We start from the raw sequence: 21,036 nt of genomic DNA, 5'->3' as shown, positions 1-21,036 counted from the left end.
GCCGTGAAAAGTAAATATTCGCCTTAATTGGCTTGAGATTTACTGACCGATGTGAATGCGTGATATATTGAGTAAAAAATTCCATCTCACACGGCAGAAATTAATATGTAAAGCGCTTAGAGAACGTCAAGCGCTATATAAATCGCCCCATACATACATACAACCCCACACCATCTCCACAACACCCCACATCACACACACGCTAACACACTCCATACATACCTGTGGCTCTTTAAGCGCCTCCTTCTCCCTCTTCATTCTTTTGATTTGTTCTTCAAGACTCGTCTTCTTGTTCTTCATCCCTGAAAACAAATGTCATTTGGACTTGTAAAACAGCTAGGATGTCGACAAAGGGTGGGGCTCAATGCAAAGTTCAAGCAGATTTATTTCTGTTCCTTATTCACCAGCACATGTGGAGGGCTATTACCAACAATGGGGTTCTTCATGGTGTACTTAAATCATTTTTAACAACTTTTAGAAAAAAAGAAAGAGTAAGTACTGCTACAGATAACACCGAGTTCTTTCTGTGCCTTAATTATTCATTCATGCGCGGCAACTCTCACCAACTGAGCCTTTCTTCATGGTGTATTTTATTTCATTTTTAACAAAACTTCCAGAATAAAGCAAGAGTAAGTTATGTTACGAGTACAGTCACCCCCCAGCCCCCCCCCCCCCCTCCCATTGCCTTTTACAACTTTCAAAAATCTACGAAAATCTGGCCTTAAAAGAGATCAGGGAGTCTTAAAATGGAGGTAAATTTAAAGAGGCTATGAACAGAATGTCTGAGAAAGGAGGGTCTTAAAGGGCGGTTCTACTATAACACACAGTTCTTTCTGAGCCTTAATCATCAATGAGTGGCAGCTCTCACCAACAACGGCTTTCTTGGTGGCGTCATACTCCTCGTTGCGCTGCTTGAAGTGGATCTCCAGGTCCTGGAAGCTGGGGATCTTCTCCTCCAGCTCCCGCTTCTTGGCCTCCAGGGCTTGCTCCAGCGATAGCACCTCCTCCTGTAGCACACATAATAGGTGTAAAGCAGAGTTCGCATTGACCAAACATGTACGCCATTTTATTTGAAAATACAGACATGTGAATTGAGATGCATAAAAAAAAGTCTTAAAGTGACCTATGACTCCAAAATAATACACACATTCTGGGCACGGATCCCCAAATTGCTCTGAAACCGTACCCTTGGAATGTACGGAAAAGTCTGATTTCATCCAAAAGTCTGAAGATTCTCATGTGTGTACAGACTGGTACCTCTGCGTTCAGACCTCCTTAAATCTGACAAATTTAGGTCTGAATAGAGAGGGAGTATTATAACAGAGATAAATTTACTAACATTTGACAAGCTTTCATGTAAGAATGGAAGTTATTGCTATAAGTACACTTTTAGTTTACTGGCTGCCGTGCTAAAAGCTACCCTTTTTCTTTATTTCTGTTTTCGTTTTTGTTTTGTTGTTGTTGCATAAAGCCTTTGAAGTTATACCAGTTTACAAAACGCAATGACTTTTAAAGTGCACTGCATTTTCGCCTCTGTGGAATGAACAGGGCTGTGCACTTGTCACATTTGTTGCATTTTTTGCCAGAATTGGGCAAAAACTGTGACAGATCCCTCTGAGAGCTGCAGCAAGGGACTGCACATGCAGCATTAAGCTATCAAGAATCTATATAACACATTGTTTAACAGCCAATTACTTTGTGCACTGAGCCCCAATGAGGTTTACTTTACACATTTTGGACTGTAATTGAAACAGTTAATTAGAATTGAAATTGCTTGAAGTGCAATTGTTTCCATCAAGTGACACACATGAAAACAGCTGTCATTCTTTATGAAATGAAGTTATTCAAGGTAAAACAATGTATTCATGCTCTGGTGAAAATAATCACAAGTGGAAAGGCATGCCAACACTTCATCCATATGCACCAAAAACAATTTTCTGAGAAAAAAGGTCCTTCAGCAAACAAAGAAAAACCAAAAAGGTCAAGAAGGTTCTGTTGTGATCACTGTGCCTGTGTAAACAATTGCTACAAAATGTGATTCTCTGCAAAGATTGAACTCTGCAAAAGTAACCAAAAAAGTAAACAAATGCAAAATAAATTACAATACATGCAATTTCCAAGCTCTCACCAACTATGAGGCACACACATTCACATAAGCACCGGGACAGTGTTCATTCAAAAACAAAACAAAAGTAAAAGCCAAAGACCAACTATGCAACTTTTGTCCAAATTCTGGTGTACTATCTTACTTCATCCAAAGATCTTGTAGGCTACGCTAAGATGTTTCACCGCCTCTTACAGCCCTTTCGGAAACGCGCGGTAGCGGCGCTCCGCTCTTATCGCAAAAGTGTCCTTATCGTTGGCTGAGCCAGGCAGAGAGCTATGCGCGCTGACTATTTATTTAGATTGTTTAAATGGCATTATTTATACACACGCGGCGTAGTGTCAAGACTGTTAATGAGAAGGGCTATTGCAATATAAGTGGACGCTATTTCCTTACAAAACATGCACTTTCAAAAATAACAAAATGTACTTTCATCAGTATGTTTGCTGGATCGTTCGAGGCACCATTCACGCAGTGACTTACACATGATATATATCATAAACAGGTAGAACTGTCTCACAAGAAAAAGACAGGGAGAGTAAACTGGTCAGACAATTTTAGATTTTAGATTGAATTAGAACAATGTGTAGTTCACTGAAATTGTCTGGCTTTGAAGTTCTGGGTTAGGTTTTTATCATTGTTTCTGACCTGTATGACAATTCACTTGTCTCAGTCAGTTGCAGTCAAGAGTATTGTCACAGAGATTGTCAATTTTAACAGCAACAGAGACGTCACAAACCAGTATTGAGGGCGTCAATGTCAAAACACACACACACACACACACACACACACACACACACACACACACACACACACACACACACACACACACACACACACATCCCCTAGAAAACAAAACAAAACAAAATAAAAACCTATCCCACATCTACTGTCCCCCATATGTGACTGATGTGCTTTTGTGTTCTTGTGTCACTGGTGTGACACTTTCAACACCTTTCTGTTCTGCCTTTTCGACATCTCCCCGAAAGACCTGCAGCTCTCTTTGAGGGTGAAGTGCAGCCGTATATTGAGGTACAGACGTACACAGAGGGTCATGAGAGGACAAGCGTTTTCTGTCAATGGACAGGCGAGGCGGTTGTCTCCAAGTTTTTCTTTGAGCAATATTGCCATCCTGGTCAGTCATCACTTTCCGCATGTGGATATTTCTCTCTATGTGTAGCTTGTATGTAGCCTACTTTCCATGACTGTCACAGCACTGACGAGCGAAATGCTTGGGGTGATGAGGCCTTCCTTGCAACCTTCGTGCATCTTGTGAACAAGAAGCAGTTCGGTCTGTGCACCTGTCAGTTGACCGGTGTCACGAAATTTTCTTTCGCCGAAATATTTTTTCTCCCCCACCAACACGTTTCACTCATTTTTGTACCAAAAACAATTCTTCTGCAAAACCATCCTCTGACTTCGGGTTAGGGGTAAGTTTGGGAATGGGTTAGGTATGTAAACAGTTTTAAAATGCGTCAATTTCTGGCGATGTTTGTGAACTAAGAATTCAATCGACGCCGTCCGCGGGAATTCGGTACTAAGACATACCCGAAATCTTCGTTCACAAACATCGCTACATACCTAACCCATTCCCAAACTTACCCCTAACCCGTAGTCAGAGGATGGTTTTGCATAAGAATTGTTTTTGGTACAAAAATGAGTGAAACGTGTTGGTGGGGGAGACAAAATATTTCGGCGAAAGAAAATTTCGTGACACCGGTCAGCATGTCAGTACATCCTGTGCACACCTTTTCTCGCAGCTTTCGGACAATGTAACCAGAAATGTAGGTTAGCACGTTGTCTACTGTATCCTTTAAATTATCAGCGGCAGCAGAGCCCAACAAGCCAAGGGGCGTGGCACCGCAGCTAGCAGCGAACGCGCAAAAGCGGCTCGAGTGAAACATCTTAGCGTAGCCTACAAGATCTTTGCTTCATCTTTGTATACGAGTGCAGCTGTGCACAGTGCATGACCGGGGGTTGAATATTTGTACAGAAAGAACATATTACACAATAGATCCCTGCTTCTGAAAGATCTGAAAACAAAGAGAGGGAAAATCTAGGCAGTTAAATATTGTTTCATTATAGATTCTTTAATGGTAATGAAGGACTCCTCTTCTAAACTTCCTGCAACAAAAGTGAAAAGAACAAAGTAGATAATCAATTCATATTTTATATTCTAGGGTTCGGTAACTCAGTTGGTCGAGCATTGGACTAGTGATCCACGAGTGACAGGTGTGAACCTATGACGGTATGGACACGGGACAACTTTATATTCGGGGGCCCGGTAGCTCAGTTGGTAGAGCACTGGACTTGTGATCCTAAGGTTGCAGGTTCGAATCCGGGCCGAACATGCAAGCAATGAGATAAACAAAAAAGTAAGAAAAAAGAAAAAAGACAATTTCTATCAACTCATTCCAGCAACTTCATAAAGGCAAAGACTGGAAAACAGAAATATAAATGAAAGACTTGCTCCCTTGACATATATTCCCTGTCTGTCTTAAAGTTGAAGATCCTAAACAGAACATATGAACAAAAGTACAAATTAATGCAGGAGCACCCTGAAATACATATATGTATTGTGTATCATTCTCCAAGTCAAGCCATTCTAACAGGCTTAGAATCAAAACAAACAGACAGACTAAAAGGCAAAACATCAGAGGAACACACACGCAGACATAGCCAGACAGATATATACTCCGACAGACAGGCAGGCAGGCAAGTAGGCAGACGAACAGACAAAACAACAATAGACGGACACACACACACACACACACACACACACACACACACACACACACACACACACACACACACACACACACACACACACACACACACCTCATACAGCCCCATACCTCCATCATATCAGTTCTCTTCTGGTAATCATCAAACATGGCTTGGTATTTGCGCTGAGCGTCTTCCAGGTTTCCTGTCAGCTTGCCGATCTGCTCCTCATCCTCCTTTAATTGACGCTGCAGTTGCATACCCTATAAAAAATAAAAATAAAAATAAATAAAATAAACAAATGTCAAAAGATGAAAAATGAACATTACATTTATGTTAATGTGCTCCCACATGTATGCCAACAGTCAAATCAAGTCTATTAAAACTGATAACCTTAAACAGTGGAACCCTTGTTGATAATGATCTTCTTCTTCTTTGTTCATGGGCTTAGACTCCCATGTTCACTCATGTTTTCAGCACGAGTGGATTTTTACATGTATGACCGTTTTTACCCCGCCATTCAGGCAGCATTCGCCGATTTCGGGGGAGGTTTGCTGGGTATTTTCGTGTTTCTATATGCGCACTTGGTCTTGTGCTCACATGTACACACTAAGGGGGTTAAGTCACCAGCAGGTCTGCACATAAGTTGACCTGGGAGATCTCCACTCTTAACCCACCAGGCGGCAGCGACCGGGATTCAAACTCACGACCTCCCGAGTTGGAGGCCGACGTCTTACCACCAAGCCACTGCGCCCGTCGATAATGATCAACCACCTGCCTAATACGGCCATTCTATCCACAACTCGTTGGGTTTTTGGGCTGGGCACATGGTGGCCGCCATTATTAGTCTCGGCTTTCCCATTTGTGGGGGGATCTCAAACTTCCGGTTAGAAAACACGTGGGAAATACACTTTTAAACAAGAATTAAGTCAAGTGTCGTCATAGTTGCGTCATATGTATCACTACGTCACGTGTTTGAATAAAGAGACGTAATCGCTTCCCTTTTTTGTCCCTAGCTGAAAGTGACTGGGAATCTGTCGCTGTCCCTGTGGGAAAAATAATCGAAAAGGGTGAAACATGTATCTGAGATGGTAAGCCAACTCATTTATATGAAGGACTGTGTGTTTAATCATGTTGCCATTTCTGCACAAACAGTCAATGTTGTCAAAACGTTTAAGTGCATCCTATGCAACATTGTTTCCCATTTCTGTACATCTATTTTACAGTGTGCTCTCACTGATACTTCCTTGATATTTTAAATTTCAGGTTGAAGTGGGTGTCAGTTTGAGCACAGTACAGTTGGTTTACATTTTGGTCAAACTTTTACCCCACATTTATACAATCAGAGACGTCAGTCAACAATGCCCCAAGTCGCAGAAATAGCTCCATATGAACCTTGCTATGATGGGCGCAGTGGCGTAGTGGATAAGACATCGGCCTCCTAATCGGAAGGTCGTGAGTTCAAATCCTGGCCACGGCTACCTGGTGGATTAAGGGTGGAGATTTTTCTGATCTCCCAGGTCAACTTATGTGAAAACCTGCTAGTGCCTTATCCCCCTTTGTGTGTACACGCAAGCACAAGACCAAGTGCGTACGGAAAAGATCCTGTAATCCATGTCAGAGCTCGGTGGGTTATAGAAACACAAACATACAAGATACAAGATACAAGATACAAGATATTTATTCACCAATTTTGCAAAAGGATTTCATCTTGGCACGGCACGGTAAAAATAAAATAAAAACCAACCAGACACATATGCAGACACACATCACCATGCATGCATACATACGTACATTACACTGTCATGCACACACAGACACAACTCACACACACACACACACACACACAATTATTTACATACTCACACATAACCAGCCACATATCTACATCACAAATTCACATCGTCGCCTTGTAAAGGTAAAAACCATATCAGTTTAAAAGGGGTGCCAGTAATATCAATACAACATTAGTGAATACTAGAACAATACCTAAAATTTATAATCCATTTAAAAGTAAGTAGTACACGTAATTATTATCATTTAGTCAGATCATCACATACAATTATATAATCATAATCTAGCCAGTTAGACAGTTTAAAACAACAGTATTAACAGACTATCACAGATACCTGCATACCCTGCATGCTTCCCCCGAAATCAGCGTATGGTGCCTGAATGGCGGGGTAAAAACAGTCATACACGTAAAAATCCACTCGTGAAAAAACATGAGTGAACGTGTGAGTTTTAGCCCACGAACAAAGAGGAAGAAGAAGAAACCTGCTACATACTTCATTGGAAAGTTCCTGGTGTTGTTTCTTGCCGCCCTGCACAACATTGGTCATCTCTGTCATGAAGATCTGGTTCTCCGACTTCAGGTCCTCCAGGGTTTTAGCCACACTTTCCTTCTGGGACTGAATCTCCATCCTTCAAACAGAACATACTCAGGGTTGTAAAAAGTCATCACAGACCTATATGTGACGCACTGGAGACAGCTATATGTCACGCACTGGAGACAGCTATATGTGACGCACTGGAGACAGCTATATGTAACGCACTGGAGACAGCTATATGTGACTCACTGGAGACAGCTATATGTGACGCACTGGAGACAGCTATATGTGACGCACTGGAGACAGCTATATGTGACGCACTGGAGACAGCTATATGGTCTGTCTGTCTGTCTGTGTCTGTCTGTCTGTCTGTCTGTCACTCTCTCTCTTTCTGCCTCTGTCTGCCTGCCTGCCTGCCTGCCTGCCTGACTTGGTGGAGATCTTCAGTCATTTTTATATTTAGTCAAGTTTTGACTAAATATTTTAACATCGAGGGGGAATCGAAACGAGGGTCGTGGTGTATGTGCGTGTGTGCGTGCGTGTGTGTGTGTGTGTGTGTAGAGCGATTCAGACTAAACTACTGGACCGATCTTTATGAAATTTGACATGAGAGTTCCTGGGTATGAAATCCCCGAACGTTTTTTTCATTTTTTTGATAAATGTCTTTGATGACGTCATATCCGGCTTTTCGTGAAAGTTGAGGCGGCACTGTCACGCCCTCATTTTTCAACCAAATTGGTTCAAATTTTGGTCAAGTAATCTTCGACGAAGCCCGGACTTCGGTATTGCATTTCAGCGTGGTTGCTTAAAATTTAATTAATGACTTTGGTCATTAAAAATCGGAAAATTGTATAAAAAAATAAAAATTTATAAAACGATCCAAATTTACGTTTATCTTATTCTCCATCATTTGCTGATTCCAAAAACATATAAATATGTTATATTCGGATTAAAAACAAGCTCTGAAAATTAAATATATAAAAATTATTATCAAAATTAAATTGTCCAAATCAATTTAAAAACACTTTCATCTTATTCCTTGTCGGTTCCTGATTCCAAAAACATATAGATATGATATGTTTGGATTAAAAACACGCTCAGAAAGTTAAAACAAAGAGAGGTACAGAAAAGCGTGCTATCCTTCTTAGCGCAACTACTACCCCGCTCTTCTTGTCAATTTCACTGCCTTTGCCATGAGCGGTGGCCTGACGATGCTACGAGTAAAATGGCATTGCGTTCAGTTTCATTCTGTGAGTTCGACAGCTACTTGACTAAATATTGTATTTTCGCCTTACGCGACTTGTTCATGGCTGTTGTGACTTTTTTCTAGTCTAATGTTACTTCTTGCACCAATAGACGTTTCCGGAAATAACTCTGTCAGGATTTTCGGCAGTCTGGAGGATTTTATAGGAGCCCCTGTACCGCAAACAGTTTTTTTTTTACATCAGGAGCATGTTACACGCTTCCGATCGGCTCTATCCTGTGATCGGGTCAAGCAACTGATTGGGATGTGTATGCAATGAAGCGTGTGCTGGATATAATACCATTTTCTTTAAATTTCTGGATTTTGTGAAAACCCTGTCTGCGGTACAGGGCCTCCTACTCCTCCTGACCGTTGACAGAGTTATTTTCGAAAATCATCTATTAACATCATGCGGTTTTGAAAATGATACAGAAACAAACAAACTTGTACAATATTCAGCGAACAACTCACCTCTCCTTGCGTTCTTTGGACAGCTGTTCTTTGTATTCTTCAATCTGATTGTTCAGCTGGGCCAGCACCGCTCTGCGGACACAAAATAATATCTGAGATGATTAACTGATCACTCTGCATAATCTGACATGAAATTATAAAATTGTCCCCCCCCCCCCCCCCCAAAAAAAAAAAAAAAAAAAAAAAACCTAACAACAGCAAAACAACAACAAAACAAACAAACAAAATGCCTAAAACTAGTAAAAGCACAAACTTTTTTTTTCTTCTTTTTTAAAATTGTTTATTCTGTCCAATGTGATGTTCCTTTTAAGGCAGCATTTGTTCCTGTTACACACAAATTAAGATTTATTTTGTATTAAAAAGTCTCCCTGTCTTTTTGCTGCTTTGAAAAGATGCTTTCACTTGTGGTGATAAAATATATATATCAGTGATCCACAGAACAATTTAAGATTCCTTAGACATAAATTGATGGCTATTTGCAACTGAGCTGCCAATTACATCCTAAATATTGCTCTTATATTGACACTGAGTCTGGGTTGGAGGCTTGAATGCAATGAGTATGAAGACGAGATAGTGTGCAATAATGTACTTATAACAAAACGATAGGCAAAACTGTAGAGAAATTGTAACTCAGAGAGTACCATGACAGTTTAACAGAGACAAAGGAAAGGTCAATGCTCAAAAAAGCACTGACTAATTCAGGCATCTGCATACAAACACACATATGCATGCATACACACACACACGCATGCACGCACACGCATGCACACACACACACATGCACACACACACACACACACACACACACACACACACACACACACACACAGTGTGCCTACACTTCTCTTAATCATGAAGGCCAATCTCAATGTCTCTTTCTCTCTGTTCCTCTCAGCACCACACCACCCTTACTTCCTCCACCCTCCCACACAAATACACTCTTATTCCCTAACTTAGCAAACAAACACATCCAATCTTGGGCGGGGATGTAGCTCAGTTGGTAGCGCGCTGGATTTGTATCCAGTTGGCCACTGTCAGCGTGAGTTCGTCCCCACGTTCGGCGAGAGATTTATTTCTCAGAGTCAACTTTGTGTGCAGACTCTCCTCGGTGCCCGAACACCCCCGTGTGTACACGCAAGCACAAGACCAAGTGCGCACGAAAAAGAACCTGTAATCCATGTCAGAGTTCGGTGGGTTATAGAAACACGAAAATACCCAGCATGCTTCCTCCGAAAGCGGCGTATGGCTGCCTAAATGGCGGGGTAAAAACGGTCATACACGTAAAAGCCGTGGGAGTTTCAGCCCATGAACGAACAAACAAACATCCAATCAGGAAAGCGCAACTGAAAAACAACCAAGGTTTAACCCACACAAAAAAGTTTGTAAATCTTCACTATGACATCAGTGTTCCCATAAAAAACAAAACAGCATCTAATACAATAACGAAAAGGAGAAGAAAAAAACAACAAAAAAAGAATGCAAGAGAGATAGTTGGTTAATTGCTGATAGAGAATTCAGCACCTTGCCAGGTGTGTAATATCCTGAGAAAAATGCATTTCACTGCAACTATTCAAAGAGAGAGAAGTGAGATTAATTGGGGGTGGTTGGTTAGGGTTGGGGAGGGCAGGGGAGTGGGGAATCAGAGAGGAACAGGGAGAAAGAGACAGTGAGATTGGCCTTCAATTTAATCATTTGGAGAAGTGTAGGCACACTGACGGAAATATGAAGATGGCAGTGGTGTGTGTGTGTGTGTGTGTGTGTGTGTGTGTGTGTGTGTGTGTGTGTGTGTGTGTGTGTGTGTGTGTGTGTGTGTGTGTGTGTGTGCATGCATGTGTGCATGCGTGTGTGCATGCGTTAGTATGCATGCATATGTGTGTTTGTTGTATGTATGTGTGTGCACTTGTGTTTCAATGTAATTTAAACACAAAACTAGTCTCAAAATACCTTCACAAAGAGAAAGTAAATGAGGGATGATGGTGAGGTGATTAAATGGGGGGGAGGGGGGGATGCAAGCGTGTGCAATGATCTGTGCGTATGTGTGTAATCTTAGTGTTTACACCTGAGCCTCATTATAAGTAAACACCATCCAAAACAAACATTTGACAAAAACTGAGAACAGTCCACAGCCCAATTGTAAGTCACCAATCCCTGAGAACAAAACTTTTAATGGTAACATACGGATCAAAATTGGCTGGATCATACAGGGAATAATCTTTTTCCACAATGTCTTCTGGCAAGTCATTCTCATCAAAGCCAATAATGATGTACCTGTGAAATCGCACAACACAGAGAGTGTAGATGACAACTTCTTTTTAAGAGTAACAAAATAAATGAAAGAAATTTAGGTTCAAGTTTAATGTTAAATAACTATCCTTCCAACACAGTGGCTACTAAATAAAAGTTGATTCTTCATTTTGTTCGATCATCTTTTTTACATGACAGAATGATGATAGCTACTTTGAATCCACTACATCTGCGGCACTTTTATTCTGTGCAAAAGCGGACTTTAAAAACAACACAAAAATCATGCACAGATATATAGAAACATTGCCGTATTGTTTTCTCCTCAAAAATGGGAGATTGCATAACAGCTCTCCCATTACATCCCGGCCCACTGCGCTACAGGGGCCAGTTATACGCATAACTTTGCTCATGAAAACAGCTTGAGAAACCTACTTTTTGAAGGAACACAAGAAAAACAACACCCTCTGTCAGCGTTAGGCCATCAATCTTACAACTAACCTTCAAGACACATTCTATTTAGGTACTGATGTCATTTGTTTTGTTTTTTAATCTCAGAAATGTGTGGGCGTGCATACACACACACACACACACACACACACACACACACACACACACACACACACACACACACACACACACACAAATATATTGCACACATTGTTTTGGTGAAACCTACTTGTGTGATTCTCCAAGTTCCTCAATCTGTTCTGACATGTCAATGTTTTCTCTCTTCATGGCTCCAACCTCCTCTGCCTGAGTGTTCAGTCCTCCCTTGGAAGCCTGAAGGCTGAAAAACACACAGACAATCAATTCATCAATGAATTCATCAATGAATTTATCAATGAATGTATCAATGAATTTATCAATGATCAATCAATCAATCAATCAATCAATCAATCAAATCCTTCACAGAAATCGATGCAAACAAATTCAAAAAAATCCACAGAAGCCAGAGTATGAGAGATGAGATAAACACACAGACACTCAGCCAAACATGCTGTTTGTTTACCAAGTTAACCGTCTTATGAAGGGTTTCATTTCAAATTAGAATACAAAAATTAACAAAGAGCATAAAAAAATCAGCTGACTTACGTAGCATCTTGTTCTGCCACTCTCTCAGCATCATCAGCCACGGTTTCTTCTTTTTTCTTCAAATCTGCAAAGGTTTCATTTTGGAATGCATACAGTCATTTCATGCACATTTAAACATCGAAAAAAACCTTTACATTATGTACATATCTATTATTTTAAAGCAGAATACAAATATTACAACAAGTCAATACAGAGCTGTGTGCAGGTATGTTTCAGAGTACCTTCAGATTCACCTATGAATAAAACATTTAAGAAAACAGGGTCTTAACCCTATCAGCCCTGACTGCAGTGCAGGCTCAGCAGCTTCTCCTGCCTGGAGGGTTTTGGCACTGTAGTGCAAATCTAATGGGTACTTCACTAAATCGCTTCTAACTCTGTAACTGAATCGATTCCTGCTCTCGGGTCTTGTGCATTCAAATCACCACTTGTTTCACTCGATTGAGACGAAGAAACGTGGCATTCGGGATCAAAATCACTATTATCGTCGAGGAAAACTTCGTTAAGAACCTGCCTCAACGAGTACAAGCGTTGGTTGCTCATATTTCGCAGGAAAAATGCTAAAAAAAACACTCAATGGGTCAATTTTCGTATGCCGGCAAGTGCCAAACAAAGAAAAAGGAAGTGGGAACAGATTTACCTCCCTTGCTCCATGACCTGTCTTTTATTTTTAGATCGGAAACAAGGTCAGAGATGATGCGTGTCACCGCCCGACAAACTGTCGGGCACAGGTGGAGAAAGCTGCAAAGAGGCGCCCAACAAACTGTCGGGCACAGGCCGGAAAGAGTTCAAAAGGGGGAAGTCTTAAATTGGGGGGTCTTAAAAAAAGGGGAGGGGGGTCCTCTGTATACCATTTATTTTGATGCAGGTACTGCCGATCGCACGGGCGGTGAAAAAGGCTTTGGTTTCAATTTTGAGGGTTACTATGACAAAAAGCACGGTATTTCAGCAATGATCTGGCCAATTGGTTAAAATGATATTTTCAGGGTCTTATGCCTACATACTAGACTACTCGCAGTGAAACCGTGGAGATTTAAATTGTATGCACAAAGCAACATGCACAACTTACCCAACAACAGCTCGACTTTGGTCTGGTCCAGCTCATGTGATCTTAGTCCCTCTGCCTTGGTATCAATCTCGTACTAGAATGACAAATGTGCACAGCACATCTCATTTTCTCTGTTTTTCCTTTTTATCTGATTAGTTACAAGCTTTAAAATATGTTAATTGATATACACACGCATGCATACACGCGTGCACACATTTCCACACGCACACACACACACACACAAAGTGAATCAGGGAAGGGTTGAGGGACAAACTATTTGTACTTTCCAAATGCTATACACTGTGTCAATGTTATTGCTCCAATCTCCTTCTTTCCCAACCATATGACTTCTCTCTTTCAGCTGCCGTTTTAATCAAAAAGCATTTAGTCTCCCCGCCCTACACACACACAAATACCCCCCCCCCTCCCCCACACACACACACAAACTCTCATCCTCTACTTATTAACTGCTGATGCAACAGAAACATCACCTGCGGCCACTATACAGTTGTGATACTTACCCCCCCCCCCCCCCTCCACCCCTTTCCATGTCTCCCTTAATACAACAATTCCTTGAAGAAAATGACAGACAACCTGTTTTATTCTGTCCATCAGGTCCTGCTGTTTCTGCATGAAATTCCTCTCTTCCAGGACTCTCTCATTCATGATTTGTGCTCTGGAAAGAAAGTGAAACAAAAGCAAATTGACATAAACCTGCATCCATGATCTTTTGCAATATAGATGAGTTTTGGAAATAAACTATGTCAAGGCTTTTTTGTGCCTGTGGAGGAGTTGTATTCCCTAAAGGTGAGGCAAGATGGGTTATATATAGCTCAGTAGCAAAAAGTCACTCTGAACAAAAATTCTTTTCCTTTTTGGTTGCGATGTCCATTTCAACCACCACACTGAACTACAAAGTTATTTTTCCTGGCGTATTTAAAAAAAAGTACAAAATTGTTTACCTCAGTTGCAAGCAGGTTGCTACTACTGTTGTTTCTTTGGCCTTCTCTTTCCTTTTTTTACAGGCATCCTTTTCCGTGTTAACAAAACACACACACACACAAAATTCATACCATTCCTGGCCAAGGTAATATTCAGTTGCTATTTGAATTTTTGGAAAGATTCTCCTGACTTACTAAATGGTATGCTTATCATGCCTGGGATCAGAAAGACAGAAAACTAGAAAAAGAGAACAAGAAGTCACCCTTTGATTCTCGTCTGGTCATTCATTTTCAGCTGCTTGGACAGTTGCGTTCCCAAAGCTCTCTCTTCCCCTTCAAGTTTGGCACGTGAGGTCTCGTAGCGCCGGATGTTCTGAATAAATTGGAGTCATTTGTTTAGGCACATATTTTACTATGAAGTAATTCCTATACAAAACTTTTCACTCTATTTCTTGTTCTGGTAACTGTGTCTTCTTCGTTAATTAAAGGCTGCTAGCTGAACAATGTTTCATTTGCCTGCCTTATACTCTACAGCTGGAAGCATACCTGAAGCATACAGACAAACACTGCTGAATACTATGGCTCACTGTATGATTACTCAGGTGAGCTAAAAACAAAAAGACAGAAAATACATTTAAAAAAACAGAGAATTCTCTCCTGGCTGATACATAAGACTATAAGAATTTCTACAGTCATGAGTAAAACATGTTGCATTTACCAAAGAAAATTGTCATAGAAATGGTTACTCACTGTGCTGTAAAGTAAAGTATTTTATGTTTTAAATCTGCGATCCCACAAAAATTGTTCTTACCCTTGGTAACGATACTAAAAGCACGTCCAGTCCTACCTGTGAACAGTTCTAATTCTGCTCACTATCTCACATTTGCACAAACCGTACTTTCACATTGGATAAGGCTCTATCGACACACACATCAAGAATCAACATCTGTGCAGAGTGGGAATTTTTGTATGAATTAATTTCACCGGTTGCAACTTGCGGCTTTTCAGAAATGATTTCATACAAAAATAATATGGTGAGACGAATCGTTTACGTGGGAAGGACTCTACCTTTAAAACCTTTGAGTCTTGATGTCTTGAGTCTAAACGAGTCAGTTGTCGAGTATGACCAGACCTACCTTTCTGACTGCATCAAGCTTTCCTTCACTGTCCATCAGCATCTCTTGAAATGTGTCCAGCTCTCTGGAGAGAAGGTAAATAAAACAGGTTAACAAGTTATTTCCCTACTTCAAAGCAATCTGAAGGACATAATACCTGTGGAACATATGCCCACACTTACCTGCAATCTTGTAGCATTCCATACTTTGTACAATTTGAATCACACTTGAAATGACAGTAATCATGACACAGGACTAGACCAGCTCCTTGGGTGTGGAGCTGGCCAAAGTGAAACAAGACACTGAGTGTTACGTTGTTCTTGCATAATCTAGTGCAATTTCTTGACTTGAACGACTCAAAATAGATGTAACTCTTGTGCAGCTTAAGACTACTCGACAGACACGCACGCATATATGTATACTGAGTACTCGCAATACATTCTGGGATTACGACTCATCATGGCTGATGGCAGATGCACAGTTCATTTTCACCAACACTCATTCATGTGAAATCTTGCGATAATATAACTATGCATGTGTAGCTATCCCACGCCCTTTTCACATCTGTTGATAATCATTCTGCAAGTTTGTTAAACTTCATACATCCTCTCAAATATAGTTATACATTTCTTATCAATCGGTTATTCAAATTTCATAATTTGTTCACCAGTCTGTATTTTGTACAACACCAAAAAGGGCAAAGCAAACTCACTGTTTCTTGTTAACATTCTGGTCCTTTTGTTCCTTTGTCTTCATAGTTGCATCAGTCTAAAAAAGAAAACAAAATAGCATGTAAAAGCAACTGTTAACTGAAAATATATGCATGCATATACACACCACATACAGTTGACACAGACATGAAGTGTTTATCAAATCAAGGGAGGAGGTGTCTTTTTGTGTTTGTTCTGGTCTATGTGATAAAAGATACGCACAATTACACCCACAGCACCATGGTCATCAATGAATTACCTACTGCCATTAAAAATGCTATCTGAAGAATGGCTAACATGTCTAAGACTGCCAATTAGACAGATGCTATCAGACAAATGGTACCCTACACTTTCTGTTTAAACCAGTTTGAATGAATTTGAAATGGCAATTTTACCAATGTTTACATACCACAGCTCTGTTGAGTCTTTTCTTTTCTTGTCTAGCCTCCGTTCTCTCCTGGATGAGATCCTCCTTCAGCTGTAGAATTCCATCTTCCAAGTCCACAATCTGGTAACAAGAAGGGCAAAGCCCATACGACTCACATGCTTTACACATTTTTCCTTCCAAAATACATGTGACCTTGAGCCAAGGTCAAGGTCATCCAAGGTCATGCAACACAGCTGTTAATTCAAGACATAGGAAGTACAATGGTGCTTATTGGCTCTTTCTACCATGAGATATGGTCACTTTTAGTGGTTCACTACCTTATTTTGGTCACATTTCATAAGGGTCAAAGTGACCTTGACCTTGATCATATGTGACCAAATGTGTCTCATGATGAAAGCATAACATGTGCCCCACATAATTTTTAAGTTTGAAACAGTTATCTTCCATAGTTCAGGGTCAAGGTCACTTCAAAATATGTATACAATCCAACTTTGAAGAGCTCCTGTGACCTTGACCTTGAAGCAAGGTAAACCAAACTGGTATCAAAAGATGGGGCTTACTTTGCCCTATATATCATATATAGGTGAGGTATTCAATCTCAAAAACTTCAGAGAAAATGGGAAAAATGTGAAAAATAGCTGTTTTTTAGGCAACATTTATGGCCCCTGCGACCTTGACCTTGAAGCAAGGTCAAGATGCTATGTATGTTTTTTGGGGCCTTGTCATCATACACCATCTTGCCAAATTTGGTACTGATAGACTGAATAGTGTCCAAGAAATATCCAACGTTAAAGTTTTCCGGACGGACGGACGGACGGACGACTCGGGTGAGTACATAGACTCACTTTTGCTACGCATGTGAGTCAAAAAAAGAAAGTGTACAAATATAAACATGAGTTACATTTACAGCAGGAGTGAAAACTGCTCTAGAATCAAAGAAAACTATATCAAGGTGTACTCTGTGAGAACAGACGATTTTTGGAAATAACTCTGTCGGGTTTGTATGGGTTGTGGAAGAGTTACCTTTTCTTGCAAAACATTGTACAAGTATTGGAGGAGCAGCAGGGCAATCACTACTGATCAGGGGTGTGAAGAAAACACATGCCTGTTTCCACATGTTTCCCACAGACCCCTCTCTAGTGATTGGCCCCTCCAAAAGTTGTATGAGGTTTTGCAAGAAAAGATAACTCTCCCACAACCCATACAAACCGGACAGACTTATTTTCGGAATTTGTTGATTAACAGTACACCTCTTCAACAAACTGAAGATAGATTGACTTTGAGATGTGTTCCTATGACACACGCTACACCTATGAGAGGGTCACCATGGGGGGGGGGTCTGTGCACGTTGAGGCCAAAAGTGCCCTGCACGGTGATCCACGGTGCACGTTACGAAAAAGCTCCATGCACGGTGCACGCCGAACCTCTGTGCACGGTACGAGAATTTCCCCATTCCCATGCACGTTACGTCCAAAAAGCCCATTCCCGGTGCACGTGGTAAAGCATCGCCCCCCTCCTATGACCACAGCCCACCTACGCCAGGACTGCCCACTTCAGGAGGACGTAAGACGCAGCACATGGCTGGACAAGACACCCTGCATGAAGAGCTGTTCGACCGGGCGGCCCTGAAGAGAACCGCTGCGTTCTTATATATGCACCTCAGGAGTAGATGTTCAAAAGAAGCAAATGAATAAGAAGATTTTTCTTGACTCATTCTCTAACAGAAACATATCAGCAATTTAGTCAGGAGGGCTTAAATATGGAATACATGCATGTTACAGCAGTCCCATCTTAAATGACTCAGCATGTGTGCCAGGAAACAAAGACCCCATAAATGCACCAACTTGGATTTTGTTCATAGTATATGTGGTTTGAGCTGTTTTTCTTGTTTCCTGTTCGCTATCTTTGATTGTTTGTTTCCTTGCTACTCCTTACTGCTCAGTTGATTTCACACACACAAAATATCGACCATGGTAGCACATGTGCCCGACAGTAATATAGCATACTCACATCTTGATTAGCTTGTCGCACTTTGTCTCTGGTCTCGTTGAGGGCAATCTGCATGCTGCAAGTAAGAAAAGTAACAATGTCAATGTTTTTGTTCTCTTTCTCTAGTTACGTACAAAGTTTTTCTGGTGGGGGTGGGGGTGACAGTTTAACAACGTTATTTGGTCAGCAGTATAAAAAAAAGTATAAAATATGGTGTTTGTTTTTTTAACACATCAAAACAGTATCTGATGAAACTCACCTGGCCTTCTCAGCCATCCTCTGGTTCAGCTGGGAAATGATTTCTTCATGTTGCTGTTTCAGCAGCTCTCTTTCTGGGCTGGAATAAAAACAAAACATGTCAGCAAAACGGATGATGGTAAAGTAGACAGAACACACACACATGCACAAACACATGCAGGCACAATGTGCAAAAATGCAAACTTGTGCCTTTATGGGCTCACGCGTGCACAGACACAGTCACAGACACAGACACACACATGCGAGCATGCGGACAGAAAAACATAACATTCTACTCTGCAAGATGCCATCTTTGAACAAACAAATATAAAAACCACAAAAGCAAAAATAAAGTTCAAGCACACAGACATACATGCATTACTCACTGGAGGGTAGCATTTTCTTGCTCCAGTTCCCGTGCCTGTTTATCAAGGGCTGTGATCTGGTTGTTCATCGCTTTCAGCTTTTCTTGCAGCTCCAGCAGAACATTGGCATTGGACATCCTGGCGGACATCACCGCCTCTGAAATCACAGAGTACAGCATGTGTACCTCTTACGGAAGGAAACTCTTGGGACCAACCAAGTGTGTCCTCTCCCTGCAGGTGTTCTTCCATGAATGGTACATTTTGATCAAGATAATAGACACAGGGACAAGAGGCAACTGTTATGGAGGTGTACTGGCATCAAAGGGCCTTACACCACAGGTACCACTGTACCTCTCACTGAAGAGCACCCTTTGGATCAACCAAGTGTGCCCTCCCATTCCAAGTGTCCTTGTACATATTACAACAAAACTTTGATTTGATAAAAATGCCAAAAGACAGCACAAAGTGTCATTTATTGGGATCTGCACTATTAATATTATGAGAGGGGCTTCACAATTCCAAATTACCACTCACAGTGTTCATAAACTAGTCACATACTTTAAAAAATAATACTTATTACTGCACAAATGTTTCTACATTTTGTTTGTGAACATTAAAAGTAGGTTTTTTTTTGTCACAGAATAATGAATAGGTAGTTATCCTATTAATTTTCAAAATAATCATACCCATGATTTCATCTCTTATCTGTCCAGGAAGGACTCTCAGCTGATGTCGTAACACGCTCGACTTGATCGTCTCCTTCTCCAGCTCCTCATGCATTTTCTTTCGCTCTGTTTCCTGCAGAGCATAGAAAGACAGATGTCAGCAAATGACACCATGCCAAGTTAAGGATATAGATAGATAGATTTAAATAAGAAAATATTGAAAACGATCTCCACAAAAGTTTTTGTCCATGAATATGAAATATATTGTTATGCGGAATTTCAAAAATCAATGGAGGATGAAGTGATGGTGTAGGTGACTGACTGGAGTGGCGTAATATATATATATATATAGATATATTCAATTCAGGAAAAGTCTATGATTATGCTCTTTCGAAACATCTAAACGCCCAAAACAATTTATGATTAAATGTTGGAACTTCGTTCCACATCTACATTGCTAAGAAAATCAGGCACCCCTGCCATAATTCCACCAATTTGCAACAACAACAAAATTCCTGAAAATACCAAAAAGTTGAAAAGAGTCAGATCATTTTAATCGTTAAAACAGTGTTTTTATTAAACACATATATGATAAAGTTGTTCCAACATTAAACATTAATTTTAAGAAGCTGAAACAAACAATGTATTCTCACTACTTTGTGTAGACACAAAGACTTTGCTTCAGAATCAGAGGTTCAAACTAAATAAGCAACTTACCAGTTCATGTAGAGAGTCAATGACTTTGTCAATGTTGTCAACATCATTGTCTCTGAATCCAAAGTCATCAGCTCTCATCCGGCCAGCTAGAAAAGGACACAAAGAACATTAAATTAACCATTTACTTTTATGTTTCATGAAATTCGTTGTACATGTAGTGATGTACCAATATTAAGTAACACATAATTAGAGCATTTTTTTAACCCATAGATTCTGCCATTGTGACAAGAAAAAAGATCCTACATGGGTAATAGACACATTTCTTGTAATATTTATGACTTTGAATACAATTCATGGTATAACTTCAGCTACTTAGGGTTTAAAAATCAAGTTGAGAAAATGTCTAAGTAAGAAGTACTGTATGCATGCTTTCAGTGAAAAACATGAAGTACACCGCATTCCGTAAACTAAAGCCATGACCAAGAAATGTAACCACTCACCAAGTTCTCCCAGCTTTTGGACGGCATTGTTCACACCGGGAATTTCGGTTTTAAGCGACATTGTTTAGTGTCGGTATATGGGAGTCAAATGGGTGGCATGTACTGACGAAGAGACCAAACAAACTTCGTTTTTCATGTACGCTTGATTCTCAAGTCAGCCATCTTGTTTACTTATAGACTTGGTTTGCCTAAATGTGTTAAAAACATTACATTGAT

General features: G+C 40.5%; 1 protein-coding gene across 2 annotated transcripts in view; it reads right to left on the bottom strand.

Annotated features, from left to right (window-relative positions):
* The window catches only part of LOC138952952 (coiled-coil domain-containing protein 175-like), a 30,785-nt gene extending 9,775 nt beyond the window's left edge, over window positions 1-21,010 (bottom strand). The window contains exons 1-19 of one of the 2 annotated variants that reach the window (XM_070324709.1): window positions 20,821-21,010; window positions 20,381-20,466; window positions 19,685-19,796; window positions 19,020-19,155; window positions 18,656-18,733; window positions 18,418-18,472; window positions 16,429-16,527; window positions 16,022-16,077; window positions 15,331-15,394; window positions 14,458-14,567; window positions 13,848-13,929; window positions 13,275-13,347; window positions 12,209-12,272; window positions 11,793-11,903; window positions 8,873-8,944; window positions 7,117-7,252; window positions 4,960-5,091; window positions 869-1,007; window positions 223-302 (exon numbers count right to left, since the gene is read on the bottom strand). In XM_070324709.1, coding sequence (XP_070180810.1) covers window positions 223-302; window positions 869-1,007; window positions 4,960-5,091; window positions 7,117-7,252; window positions 8,873-8,944; window positions 11,793-11,903; window positions 12,209-12,272; window positions 13,275-13,347; window positions 13,848-13,929; window positions 14,458-14,567; window positions 15,331-15,394; window positions 16,022-16,077; window positions 16,429-16,527; window positions 18,418-18,472; window positions 18,656-18,733; window positions 19,020-19,155; window positions 19,685-19,796; window positions 20,381-20,466; window positions 20,821-20,881 — 1,746 coding nt within the window. In that variant the 5' untranslated portion in view covers window positions 20,882-21,010. The remainder of the gene's footprint in view (window positions 1-222; window positions 303-868; window positions 1,008-4,959; window positions 5,092-7,116; window positions 7,253-8,872; window positions 8,945-11,792; window positions 11,904-12,208; window positions 12,273-13,274; window positions 13,348-13,847; window positions 13,930-14,457; window positions 14,568-15,330; window positions 15,395-16,021; window positions 16,078-16,428; window positions 16,528-18,417; window positions 18,473-18,655; window positions 18,734-19,019; window positions 19,156-19,684; window positions 19,797-20,380; window positions 20,467-20,820) is intronic. The other variant, XM_070324710.1, reaches the window with a different exon arrangement.
* Window positions 21,011-21,036: the final 26 nt, after the last annotated feature.

The sequence above is a fragment of the Littorina saxatilis genome, linkage group LG17 (assembly GCF_037325665.1).
Source record: "Littorina saxatilis isolate snail1 linkage group LG17, US_GU_Lsax_2.0, whole genome shotgun sequence".
Classification (NCBI taxonomy): domain Eukaryota; kingdom Metazoa; phylum Mollusca; class Gastropoda; order Littorinimorpha; family Littorinidae; genus Littorina; species Littorina saxatilis.
The sequence above is the reverse complement of the archived record's forward strand: the minus strand, read 5'-3'. Positions and strand labels throughout refer to the sequence as shown.